At 38.2% G+C, this 14,465-nt stretch overlaps 1 protein-coding gene across 1 annotated transcript; it reads right to left on the bottom strand.

The window, feature by feature from the left end:
- Nucleotides 1-4,582: 4,582 nt before the first annotated feature.
- LOC145511587 (olfactory receptor 2W3-like) lies at nucleotides 4,583-9,823 on the bottom strand. The gene has a single exon (XM_081505130.1). The coding sequence runs from the start codon at nucleotides 9,806-9,808 to the stop codon at nucleotides 8,861-8,863; it is 948 nt and encodes a 315-aa protein (XP_081361256.1). The 5' UTR covers nucleotides 9,809-9,823; the 3' UTR covers nucleotides 4,583-8,860.
- Nucleotides 9,824-14,465: the final 4,642 nt, after the last annotated feature.

The raw sequence follows: 14,465 nt of genomic DNA, 5'->3' as shown, positions 1-14,465 counted from the left end.
TTTGTTTTTTTAATTAAAAATTGTGTAACTTGAGTCACTTTGCTGTTCAGAAGAAATCAACACAACATTGTAAGTCAATTATATCTCAATAAACTTTGAAAAAAAAATCCAATATTCAGAAGATCAGGCATTTTTGAAAAATAAATTGAGGATATTTTTCTCAGTCTGCCTTTGACTTTTGACTTTATTTATGGCTAGTTTTTTGCTATTTTTAAATAAATTAATTTTATGCAGTTTTTTACCAGTGTTTCCATTTGCTTTTAAAGTGTTTCACTATTTGATTTAAACAGTAATGGTTCTTTGAAAAAAATGCAAAACCACAATACTTACACACCTAACAGAAATTCATATTAAGTCTTTCTTTTGTTCAACTATCAAGTCAATGATCAAAGTTTCTACTGTTTCATAAACAGGTTTCATTCTGTTTTTGTATCTTGCCTGGGTGAACCAGAATCCAAACAAGTTCATATGTTGTAGTTGACCTATCCTTTAACATTTTCAGTTGTTACAGAGGCCATCAACCAACTTAGATATGCTGAATGCCAAGTGTATATGAGGACAGAACCCGGAAGGATGAGAGAACAAAAACATCTAAGCCCTGATTCCTACTCTCTAAGATGCTATAAATACAGTGTGGTAGATGACATTAACCATTGAAATGTTCCACAACACCTGAAGAATTAAGCATTTTAAGACCAGATTAAGTGTTTAAAATTAAACATTTTAAACATGAATGTCCATGCATCACTGGACCATCTGTCATTTTAGATCATACTTCAGTTTTTCTTGAGGTACACATTTTAAGTTCTTTAGAAATGAGAAAATTTAGCTTAAATTCTAATAAGGTAGTCATTTGACCTGAGAAAAATTAGTGGTCTGTTCAGTTGGCCTGCGTACCTTCTATTCAATAATTACTTTTGGAAAAAACTACCCATGTCTTGCACTGTGCTAGGTGATGAGGATGTCAGAGTAGGGCCTGTCATACTGAAGAAGGAATTCATAGGGCCTGGACTCCATCTTAGGCCTGTTCGTGCTGATTATGCTTGGCCACCTCTCTAATGGACTCTGAACTCTGTGCTTAGTGCCTGTGGAAATGACAATAGAAGGATAAGACCCCCTCCGGACAGGTCATAAATTCTTATCTGTAACCTCAGGCTTATTGATTATTGACTGTTTGGAATGTAACCTCAGGCTTATTGATTATTGACTGTTTGAACACATGACACATGAATGATGGAGTTATTGTGATTGTATTTACCTTTCCTTTGTTTATGTAAGTCACAAGGAAGTTGGGTGGTGGGTTCAGACACGTATACATGGGGTATAAAAGATTTTCACAAATGCTGGTCGGGGTCCTTGGCTAAGAGGATACTCTGCCTTGGGCCCGCCGGTGTAATAAACTGCACTTCACTATCTGCATCGTCCTTCTGAGTGAGCTTGTTTCCTGGAACGCGTGGCTATAACAATACATTTATTTCCTTACTCTTATAAATTATAATTAGACTAGTAGTCACCATTTATAAGATAAAACTGGAGACACTGAGTTCTGAGATTGATTAGAGAGAATAATTAGTTCCTGCTGTACACCCAGCACCTAGCGCAGTGCCTGGTACATAGAAATGAATCAGTAAATATATTGGATGAATGGACGAGTATATACACGAAATGGTCTGTGAGGTGAGATAATCTGTGGCAGGGACTGAATCTTCAAATCCCACTATTCATATGCAACACGAGCCTTTGCTTTCTTTGCTTAAATCTCAAAGTACTCTGAAAAGAATTTTGTAAAATCATGTCTGTATTACAGCCAATGTTAAACTTTTTTACCTAGGAAATTTTAAAAATTGGTTACACTTTCACAATAATCAAGAATGCTTGAGATAATTTATAGGTGGATACTATAGAAGAGTTGCAGCCAGTGGTAGAAGGTGGAATGTTGATTTTGTCTGGGCTGTTTATTTATTTATTTTGATTAGGTGTTGTTATTTTTAAAGATCAGACATTACCTTTAGATAATTGTTCACTTTTGAGTTTTGTGTCTTACTGTTGTCCTAATCTTCAATCCAAGGTTATAAAAATATTTTTCTGCAAGGTCTTCTACACTGTTGTATTTTCATTGGCATCTTTTACTTACATTATATAATATATACATATATATTATATGCATTATGTGCTTATATGCAACATATAGTCATATAATCAGCTTTGGTCAGTTTAAAACTCTAGAATTAAGTTAGAAGTAGTCTACACTTTTCCCCTGATGGATAGGATAATCAGCTATTCAGTTCTATTCAGTCACTCAGTCGTGTCCAACTCTTTGTGACCCCATGGACTGCAGCATGCCAGGTTTTCCTGTCCATCACCAACTCCTGGAGCTTACTCAAACTCATGTCCATTGAGTCGGTGATGCCATCCAACCACCTCGTCCTCTGTTGTCCCCTTCTCCTCCTGCCTTGAATCTTTCCCAGCATCAGGGTCTTTTCCAATGAGTCAGTTCTTCACATCAGGTGGCCAAAGTATTGGAGTTCAGCTTCAGCATCAGTCCTTCCAATGAACATTCAGGACTGACTCTCTTTAGTATGGACTCACTGGTTCTCCTTGCTGTCCAAGGGACTCTCAAGAGTCTTCTCCAACATCACAGTTCAAAAGCATCAATTCCTCGGCACTCAGCTTTCTTTATAGTCCAACTCTCACATCCATACATGACTACTGGAAACACCATACCCTTGACTAGACGGACCTTTGTTGGCAAAGTAATGTCTCTGCTTTTAATATGTTGTCTAGGTTGGTCATAATTTTTCTTCCAAGGAGCAAGCGTCTTTTAATTTCATGGCTACAGTCACCATCTGCAGTGATTTTGGAGCCCCCCAAAATAAAGTCTTTCACTTTTTCCATTGTTTCCCCATCTATTTGCCATGAAGTGATGGGGCCAGATGCCATGATCTTAGTTTTTTGAATGTTGAGTTTTGAGCCAACTTTTTCACTCTCCTCTTTCACTTTCATCAAGAGGCTCTTTAGTTTTTCTTTGCTTTCTGCCATAATGGTAGTATCATCTGCATATCTGAGGTTATTGACATTTCTCCTGGCAGTTTTGATTCCAGCTTGTGCTTTATCCAGTCCAGCATTTCTCATGATGTATTCTGCATGTAAGTTAAATAAGCAGAGTGACAATATACAACCTTGATGTTCTCTTTTCCTGATTTGGAACCAGTCTGTTGTTCCTTGTCCCGTTCTAACTACTGCTTCTTGACCTGCCTACAGATTTCTTAAGAGGCAGGTCAGGTGGTCTGGTATTCCCATCTCTTTAAGAATTTTCCACAGTTTGTTGTGATCCATACAGTCAGAGGATTTGGCATAGTTAATAAAGCAGAAGTAGATGTTTTTCTAGAACTCTCTTGCTTTTTCAATGATCCAACAGATGTTGGCAATTTGATCTGGTTCCTCTGTCTTTTCTAAATCCATCTTGAATATCTGGAAGTACATGGTTCATGTACTGTTGAAGCCTGGCTATTAGAAAGTATTTTTATAAAATGCAGCAACATTATAGTGCCTTTATACTGAGAAGCAGAATGTAGTAAGGTAAGGAAGTTAGAGAAAGCGAGGTTCAGAAAAAGAATGAGGCCGGCACTTTACAAGAACAGATCACCTTTAATGAAGCGAGAAGGGGCAACAGTCAGATTAGTGAGCTGCTGTACTTACCCAAGAAAAGAGTAAGTATATATATAGGCATGTATGTGGAAAGTTACTGTCTTAAGGGGGCCTGTTCTTCTCCAAGGTTGTACAGAGTAGTTATCTCTTAAATGGCTGGGGCAAGGAATTTTGGAGATTGGCCAGAGGCTGGACCAGCTGGGAGCTGGGCATAATCAACCTTAATGTCCAGTTTTTCTTTGGGTGAGAGAGTTCTTTGTTTTGCATAGGATGGTGGGGAGGACCTGGAGGGGAGTTTTAACTCCAGGCTATTTTGAGCCATGCAACTTTCCTTCATTCCAGACCTTAAGGAATATACATAAAAAGAGAAAGAGATGTGGGCACCATTAATGTTCAGGGCTTCTTTGTGCTGATAAATGAGGGTCAGGGATTTGTGGTCTGGGAGGTAGGAAGTCTAAAGCCGGTAGTGTTGATTTTCTATTTTAGCCATCAGGGTCTCAAGCAAAAGAACAGTCTTGACTTGGTCTCGGGAAATGGCTCAGATTCGGTCTTGGAGGAATTTCTGGGAAAGATTAAATAAACAAGGCCCAAAGGTGAGTAGGAGGATGATAAAAATGAATGGTTTGAGAAGTGGTAAAAGTTATAAAAGGTTTCCTGTAGCCACAGGGTGAAGATGTAATCTTCAATGTGTTTGAGTGTGGATCCTTGAGGACTTGAGACCCAGATATCTGCCAGAAGTTGTTCCAGGAATAATTGTAGCCGTGAAACTGACAGGCTCATCTGTCACCAGCTGGGGCCAGTGGAAGCCATGAGAACTTTAGAGTTGTAGGGCCTGTGTGAGAAACTTGATAAGTATTAGTCTGGGAAGCATTTTCATCACTGGGCTGCATAACCTTTTTTTTTTTTAACAGGGTGATGTGTACCCAAGGGGTGATTTCTTTTAATTTTGGAGTTACATCTGAGTGGGACTGAACTGTCATATAGACTTGGTCTCCTATTTGAAGGGATGGGTGTGGAAGATTGGGGTATGGTCGAGGGAGTAAGTTATTCATATGCTGCCAAAGGGCATATCGTACCTGGATATGGAAAGTGGGAAGGCAGTTTGGGACCGTCCTGGGAGGGGGGAAGACCCAAAGGTATTAGGGGCCTCCCATACGTGGCCTCGAATGGATTGATATTTAAGGCTTTTTTTGGTAAGGCCTGGAGCTCTAAGAGGGCTAAAGGGAGGAGTTTGCTTCAGTCTTGATGAAGTTCGATCGTTAATTTGGTCAGAGTTTCTGTTAGGACTTAGTTGGCTCTCTCAACCTTATCGGAAGACGGGGGATGATAAGGAATGTGAAACCTCTAAGGAACTTGAAGGGCTCATGCAATATGCGGGGTGATTTGGGATGTGAACTCCGGCCCCTTGTCAGACTGGAGGGAGGAAGGCATTCCAAACCTTGGGAGGATTTCAGTAAGAATAAGCTGAGCCACAGTAGGGGCTCATTTGTTAGTAGTCAGAAAAGCTTCAGTCTATGTAGAAAATGTATCTACAAAGACTAGGAGAAATTTAACCTTTTTGCAGGTGGCATGTGGGTGAAATCTACCTGCCAGTCCTGTGCTGGAAGACGTCTGTGAATTTGGTAGGTGGGGAAAGGAGGGGGGCGAATGTTAGAATTAGTATTTGTCTGTTGACAAATGGTATAAGTTTGGGTCAGATCATTTAAATAAGTCAAATCACCCTTAGTCAGTTTAAGAAAGTTCTGAAGGAAAGCCTTAAGTACTTTAGCAGAGGGGTGGAAAAGGGAATGTAAGTATGAAAGTAATGTGTGGATGTTAGGCTCATCAATTTGGGCTATGGTAAAGATAGGACTAACAGACGCAGGCTGCTGTTTCGTGTCATGATCTGTTATATTGTTATAAAAGGAGATAGGACTATGTCACTGATGTCCCCAGCAATGTATTACAGCAGCTTATTTTGGGAGCTGAGCTGCATGGAGGAGTTTAGAAATAAAAGAAGCATTGAGAATAGGTGTGCCCTTCTGAGTTAGCAATCCCCTCTCTCTCCAGATTATAATGTTAAAATGTAATATGTTATAGACATAATTGGAGTCAGGGTAAATGTTTACCTTTTGGTCTTTGGCTAGGGTCAAAGCTTGTGTAAGAGTTACCAATTCAGCCTGTTGTGAGGATGTGCGAGCTGGGAGTGTGGTCAACTTAATGAGGTGAGGGGGGATAATTTTGTTGGGCTGTCCCTGAACTATAGCGTATCCAGCCCCAAATGGGGCTTGTTTTTGGGCATTGCCATCTATGAACCAGGATGGGTCTTTGGGGTCAATTAGTGGCTGATCAGTTATATGTTCAAAGGGATTAAGTGTCATATCTAAGGTCTGAACACAGTCATGAGATAGGTGTTCTGTTTCTGCATCTGGTATAAGGAGTAAGCTAGCAGGATCAAGAGGTTTGCAAGGCATAAAAGAAAGGGATGAGTTGAGGAGGTGTATGGGGAGGATTTGTAGTCAAGCAGGGGGCAGAGAAAGGAAAGCTCGATGAGAGAGTAAATCTTTGAAAGAATGAGGTGAGCATACAGTTAGAGGAGCATTTGGGGTTAGTTTTTTGGGCTTCAGGTATTAAGAGGGGGGTTGCAGCTAAGGCCTGGAGACAAGGTGGCCATATGAGCATGATGAGATCAAGTTGTTTAGATAAGTAAGCTTATCTTACTTACCCCAAGAGTACGTGGTCTACAACAAGAGAAGCCACTGCAATAAGAAGCCTGTGCACCACAACTTGAGAACATCCCTCACTTGTCACCACTATAGAAAAGCCCATACAGCAGTGAAGACTCAGCACAGCCAAAAATAAAAACAAATGAATATATTAAAATTCTCCTTTAAAAAAATAAATAAAATAGAGCCAAGAATACGTTACCCAAAAAGGTTATCTTTCAGATGTGAATATGAAATACTTTTCAAGACAAAAGCTGAAGGAGCTCATCACTACTAGAACTGCCTTGCAAGAAATGCTAAAGGTTCTTTAAGTTGAAATGAAAATATGCTATAGGTGACATAAAAATAAAGTAACAATTTGGTAAAGGTAAATATACAGTTGTTGGACTTCCCTGGTGGCTCAGTGGTAAAGAATCCACCTGCAGTGCAGGAGATGTGGGTTTGATCCCTGGATGGGGAAGATCCCCTAGAGAAGGAAATGGCAACCCACTCCAGTATTCTTGCTGGTTTTGCTGGTCTTTTTTCTTCTTCCAGATTTCTAATCATCAGTTCATTTTAGAACTCAGTTCATCTCTTTCTTTTTCTTAATTTAGTTACTTCATTTCACTTGCCTTAGCTATTTCTTCATCATAAGTAAGCAGTCAAATCTGATGACTTTAAATAACATCTTTACACTGGTAAATTCTGACTATTGCCAACCCTGCCTTTCTCAACTGAGCTCTTGACCTGTATATAGAACCACCTCATTGATATCTTCATTTGATTATCTGTTATTTATTATAAACATAGCTTGTCTAAAACTAATACTTCAATCCTTACATCTACTGTGTATTTGCTTTTACTCCAGTCACACACAGGTTCAGAGAAGGACACTGGGAACCCACTCTAGTACTCTTGTCTGGAGAATCCCATGGACAGAGGTGCCTGGGTGAGCTGCAGCCCATAGGGTTGTAAAGAGTTGGACATGACTGAAGAGACTTAGCAGGCACACACCAGTCACTTCCTTTAAGCGCTAACTGCTCAAGTTACAAGCCAAGAAATTATTCTTGATTCTTATCTCTTTTCACTCCATAAATTGCATCAGAAAACCTTTGGTTTGATCTTATAAAACACACCATCAATTTACAATTTTTCTCTTTCCACTGTTAATGCTTACTGTGAAACGTCGCCTAATGTTGCCTGATTTATTGCGGTAGATTCTTGATTCACCTTTGTTCCATAACATTCATTCTCTGCAGAGCAGATGGAGTGGATGTGTAACAGTGTAAGTCAGATTATTTACTTTCTAAACAATTTCCTGTGCTTGCACTTAAAATTCCTACTCTTAAACATTGTCTATAAAATTCTCATGCTCTGGCCTTTTCTTAACTCTCTGATAGTAGTATATACACCTATTGTCAATGATAGAATCCACGTATAATGCTCATTACTCTGATCTGAATGCATGCCAAGCTTACTCTTACCTTAGAAAGTTTGAACTTGACACCCCTTCTCCTGGCATGATTGCTGTAGGTCTCCCTTTTCATGATCAAATGCAGCTGAAATATCTCACTAGATACCTTCAGGGAATATCTCGATTAAACAGCTAAATGGTTACTTTCCAACACATAATTCTTTATTTTTTTCACAACACTAAATGATGGCTTTTTATATTTTTATTATCATTTGTTATTACTGGCACACACAGCAGGGAAATTTTACAAACTCAGGGACCTAGTCAATATTGATCAGAAATTTAATTCCAGCACCTAGAATATAGTGCTTGAAGCAGAAAAGTCATTCAATAATTGGCATTGAATTAATGAACAGATAAAAAGGAATTATAGCCACACTTTGCTTAAAGAGCTTCTATTTTTGTTGCTATTGTTGTTTTGGGTTTTGTTGTAGGACAATGAAAGTAAGATGCAAATTCTTGTTCCTTGTTCCTAATAGCATATTATCAAGATTTCTAAAAAGTGGATAATTAGAGTCCACTACTCAATGTGCCCTAGTGATCAAATATTTCTTAAAATCTGGTAAAATAGATTTCATTTCTACTTCCAAAGTTTTACTTCCAGATTTATTATTAATAGAAATGTGGTTTTACTTACTGTTTCTACCTTTTTAGAACAGAGTGTATTTGGATTTCTTAGATATTTGTGCATCAGCAGTGATCTAGAGCTGGAGAAGGAAATGACAACCCACCCCAGTATTCTTGCCTGGGAAATCCATGGACAGAAGAGCCTGGTGGGATACAGTTCACAGGGTTGCAAAGAGTCAGACATGACTTTGCCACTGAACAACAACAGTGATCAACAGACCTTATTTTGAGAAGTATTGGTTTTGAATTATTTGAATATCAGAATTGGTGTACTTTATGATTTGCACAAAGAGTAGGAATGTGTCACAGAGTCTGAAGAATTCTGCCTAAACTCTGACAGATGGTAGAAATGAAAAATGATAATTAAACATCCAAAGTTTTTTTAAGAACTAAACATTTAAAAGGGAATTCCTAACATTGTCTTTTATTATAATTTCTTCCTTAAACTTGGATTTACCAAAATCAATCTTCTCAATGCCCCCTTCACCTCTTTGTTTCTGAGGGTGTAGATCAGAGGATTCAGGAGAGGGGTGACAATGTTGTAGAAGAGGGTGAGGAACTTGCCTTGGTCCTTGGAGGAGCTGGCTCCTGGTTGCATGTACATGTAAATAATATTTCCATAGAAAAGTGAGACCACTGTGAGATGAGAGCCACAGGTGTTGAAGGCTTTGTGCCTCCCAGAGGATGACTGCATACTTAATACAGCCCTCACAATGTAGCCATAGGAGATCAGGATAAACACTAAGGGTGACAGCACAATACCTATTGCAAGAATAAAGGCAATGCCTTCAACGGCAGCTGTGTTGACACAGGCCATCCGAATTAGGGCAGGCATCTCGCACAGGAAGTGGTCTACCTTCTGGTACCCACAGCGGGGTAACCACAGGGTCATTGGAGACATGATCAAAGAGTTGGCCACCCCACAGCCCCAAGCAAGGGACACTAAACCCAAGCATAACTGTGGATTCATGATCACCATGTAGTGCAGGGGCTTGCAGACTGCAACAAACCGGTCATACGCCATGACTGCCAGGAGGAGACATTCCACACCACCCAGACCCAGGAATAGGAAGAGCTGGATGGCACAGCCTGTGTAGCTGATGGTCTTGTCACATCCATTTAGGTTATACAGAAGCTGAGGGATGGAGCTGGTGGTGAAACTGAGGTCCAGGAGGGAGAGGTGGGTGAGGAAGAAGTACATGGGGGTGTGGAGGTGAGGATCCAGCCGAGACACCAGGATGATGGTCGCGTTGCCCACAAGGGTCAGGAGATACGCAATCAAGATAACCACGAAGAGGATTCTCTCCAGATGGGGCCGATCAGAAAATCCCAAAAGGATGAAATTTCCCCGGATGCTTTCATTGGTTACATCCATCTCTACTGCATCTCAGCAAAACTGAAAAAAAATAATAATGTACAGCCTCTAACTGTTCTGTATGCCTATCATGCTAATAAAATTTGAAACTTTTAGTGAAAATGTGTGAACATGCATCAAACCTGGACTGGCCTTCTGTTTCACATACGATAACATACATGTTTCAATGCTATTCTCTCAGAGCGTCCCACCCTCACCTTCTCCCACAGAGTCCATAAGACTGTTCCATGCATCTGTGTCTCTTTATCTGTCTCATATATAGGGTTATCGTTACCATTTTTCAAATTCAATTGCTCAGCGCTGGGGCAATGGGATGACCCAGAGGGATGAGATAGGGAGGGAGGTGGGAGGGGGGTTCAGGATGGGGAACACACGTAAACCCATGGCTGATTCATGTCAATGTATGGCAAAAACTACTACAATATTGTAAAGTAATTAGCCTCCAACTAAAATAAATAAATTAATAAAAAAAATAAAAAAGAATAAAAATTAAGGCAAATCATAAAAAAAAAAAAGAAAATGTGTGAACATAGCTTAAAAGTTTAAAAATAAACAGAGAAATTAGATAGAAATTTTATAATCTGGCTATAGGAAAACTACTCAAAACAAAACACAAAACATGAATATCATTTAAGAAAATATGTTTTAGTGAAAATTAAAAATAGAATCATTTTTAAAAAGAATAAAAGAAAAGAGAAAGTAAAATATACTGAGGAAATTTTCCTATAAAAATTAAATATGAAAATCTTATAAAGCTTTAAGAAAATAATTCTTAAAATCGAGAATTTGTATATTCTTCCTTTAGATTCTGAGGCAGCTGTATCATGATACAGATAAAGAAAAAATTACTCATCTGTAAAATACCTTGCCCTGGAGAGAAAGTTGGGGTGTCATTCTAAGATTAAATTTACTTCTTTTCCTTTTCTGTGAATAAATTTCCTGAATGTTTCTGAAGCTGGTTGGAAGTGGTTGATAGCTATTGGCATTCATTAATCCTGATAAAATTCAACTTCTCCCAAATTTCTCCCCCAAATCTCAGACTTGATAGAACATTTTGGGGTCTCTTTCTCTATGATTTTTAAATACCTGGGCCAGATGTGATTTATCCACCTCTTAGATGCCACCACAGATGATGACTTCAGTTGTCCTCTATGATCAATAGAGCTTAGAAACAATACATTACTTCGTCATATTCATATCCCATACTTTACACAAGTTAATATAGCACCTTGTGAATGTAGCTCTTTTGAATTATTCCCACTCTCTCCTCCAGATCCATTTATGAAAGATGTAGAAGATTACATCTAGGTCCATCCTACAACTCCAATACCTGGATATTTGACTTGTATTCAGTAAAAGAGGGCTTCCTTTGTGGCTCACTCAGCTGGGAAGGAATCCGCTTGCAATGTGGGAGACCTGAGTTCAATCCCTGGTTTGGGAAGATCCTCTGGAGAAGAGAACGACTACCCACTCCAGTATTCTGGCCTGGAGAATTCCATGCACTATCCATTTGGTCGCAAAGAGTCGAACACAACTGAGAGACTTTCACTTCACATCACTCAGTAGGAGAACCACAATGATTCACATTTTAATTAGCTATTGTAATAGTTACTGCCTTCCTAATGGATCAGAAGAAAAGATCATTTTTAAAACTAGATTTTCAATATTGGGAAAAGTTACAATTTCTTGATCTGGTTTATTACTGTTGGGAAAATTTTTCACTTTTTTGGCAAGATTCAGTCTTCCTCTATGAAGGTTCTATCATTCTTTATTTGCAGGATTTTTCTTATCTTTCTCTTCTGATAGCCTGTGTCTATATATACATCCCCACATACTTATTTTCTTCTTAAGATACCCTCTATTCATGTATATAGGCATTTATTTCACCAAACCTTACATTATTCCTACCTTTTGATTATGATTATACCTTATGGAGGTCTTAGGATTAATTCATTATTCTCTTTCTTGCATTGCTATTGAACACTTACATAAGAGATGTATAATAAATAATACCAAGTTGATTCAACATAGAACAAAGTCACTTTATGCCAGAAAACTCTCTACCTAATTCTTTGGACTAAATTGTGTGTCATACTTATCTTTATGCGTACTATATCAAAAAATGCCATATTTCACTGCCATTCTTAGAACACAATTAGCTTGGTGGCAGTGCAGAAGTGGGTTCCTAGTGCCTGCTATCATATCAAATAAAAATTTTGATTGGACATTCATTCATATTCAATTTTAAATCTTCACCACCCAACTTTTGACTTTTCTATATATGCCTATCCTAATACAGTCGATTAAGTCATCTTGTTTTGGGCTTAAATTGGATGATGGGATGGTTTTCTACTATGTTATTATCTGCTTCTTTGTCTGTTTTTTCTTCCCCTCTCATTTCTTCTCACTTGCCATGTCTTTCTATTTTCTCTCCATATCTCTACATATATGTTTACTAAATTTAGTTCAGACTGTTTTTTGCATCTTCAGGACATTTTTATTTGAATAACTTATTGCAGTTCACAATCTTCTTTACTTTTTGAGTCAAGGATATGAATATATTTTATCTATTTTATTTTGTATGCCCTTACATATAATGCCTGTTATTTTACTCAAAATTTATTTTCTGTAGGATATCTATTAGAGAACTCTAATATATTTTAAGCATTTGATTTTATATGGTTTTATGGTCCATTGAACTTTGAATTTGCTAATATGTGGCATGTGTTCATCTCCAGTGTGCCCTATCATCATTAATTAGATTTCCTAAGAATAGAGCTGATTCTTCTTTAGCCCTTTGTATATCTACATTCTCTGAAAGACAAAAAAAAATTTACTAATTAGCAATTTAATGAACAAACTAAGAAATGAAAAAAGGTCAGAGGAAATAAGACATGAAAACTCTTACTCATTATTTTAGTGGCATGTTGCCAAGTGCAGAGTCAAAAGAAACTAATGTTGTCTGAGTACAAAAGTAAAAGAGACAGATAGTCTAATCCAGCAAAACACTCTGCTCTGTAATTTCTGTCTGTCCTTTGTCCTCTTGCTCCTGTGTCCAGAGAAGGTTCAGCCTGAAGCTGGTGGCTGTGAGGTGACTCCCTCCAATGTCATAAACAAAGGGAGTAATCCATGTGAGAGAGGAAAGTGGGGAATCTCTCCTAAACTTGGTCCTTTCCTAGTTAACACCAAAGGACTCAACTGCCCTGAAGAGGGGGTTTTTATGGAGATGACAAAGCAAGGGTAGTCTCTCTGGAGAGAAGACTGGATGACAGTGCAGAGAGGATCTAGAACAATAGGGATCTTAATGCTCTGGGGCATTTCAAAGCCCCATGAATCATTAGTGTGTAAATTGGAAGGTTCAGAGGCAGAAGTCACAGGGGAAGTCTGTTGTGCTTTGGTATAACTACATTTTTTTCTCACTCTGTAACAGAAAATGAGCAAAGCTGAAGATTTTTTTTTTTGTATTTTTTCCCTTCTTTTCTTTATAGGAAATGTCCTTATAACATATTTTTAGCTAAAAATATAAAATTAACCCATAATTTTTATAAAAGATAATGAATCATTTAATTTTCCTCTTTTTTCCAAGAAATGTTTTACTATCCTGGTCAAGCAAGACATAAGCATTCACCTATAAGAAGATACAGCACAGTATTGTCTCTTTTCTCTACTTTCTTACCACAGCAGGATTAAGGTTCAAATGGAACCTGAAACTCTTCCATAGAGCAGTTTACGGGGAATGACATTGTAGTCTGTGTTCATAGATTGTGGTAAAGAATATGACTTGTTGATTTTAATCTTTTCTGTATTTGAAAAGGGAGTGTCAGCATATATGCATTAATACTTGAGCTCCAAAAGTTCATTGGGTAAATCTGAACCAACAATCTATCCTGTTATGCAGTCACTTTGTTGTGCAAATATATTCCTGGTTCTCTTATAGAGTTTGTGAAAATAGGAGATTAAAGTAATTTGTTAACATGATATCGGTTTGGTAACAGTGCATCAGTCATCCAGACAATTTCATGAACATGAAATCATTGTACAAAGAGTTTCTTGAGCAACATTAACCAAATAAATCACTTAAAATCTTCCATTTGTTAGTCTTTTGCTTTCAGGAAAATAAAAGATATCTTTGCTTCATTTCTTCTCTTGGAACAAAACATAAGGTTTCTTAGGAGCTGTAAAGCACACAAGAAATATAGTAGTTGCATGATAGATACAGAAGCAATTTAATGAATTTAATGAGCCCCAGTGCTGAAAATTCTTCTGTCCAGGAGACTCTCTGCCCAAGAGACTCTGCACATGTTTAACTCTAAACTTGCTCTGCACGCTTTGTCTCAGAAGGCATGATCTTAATTCACTCTCCCCATACAGGTTCACATGTAGCATTATCTGTCTCTTTAGCTGTAAGATGAACTTCCTACACTGACACAACATAAACTGATTAGAACCGAATAGGTCCGAGATGGTAGAGGAGATGACTTCCAATAGACCTTGAGTCTCAGTTTACACTCATTGCAACACATCAGCAAGCTAACTGACTCATCCATACACACCATGACAATTCTGAGGCCGATTATCAAAGATCACAAATGGTTAGTTGCCCAATTCCTGTAAACCTCTGGCCCTTCCCTAAAATAGTTGGAGTCCCACTCATTAG

Source organism: Giraffa tippelskirchi, chromosome 6 (assembly GCF_054371585.1).
Source record: "Giraffa tippelskirchi isolate mGirTip1 chromosome 6, T2T-mGirTip1v1.2.pri, whole genome shotgun sequence".
Taxonomy (NCBI): domain Eukaryota; kingdom Metazoa; phylum Chordata; class Mammalia; order Artiodactyla; family Giraffidae; genus Giraffa; species Giraffa tippelskirchi.
Note: the sequence above shows the minus strand (reverse complement) of the source record. Positions and strands in the feature narration are given on the sequence as shown.

Bases quoted from the DNA above. Each gene is read 5' to 3' on its own strand.
- LOC145511587 (XM_081505130.1), bottom strand. From the start codon at position 9,808: ATGGATGTAACCAATGAAAGCATCCGGGGAAATTTCATCCTTTTGGGA.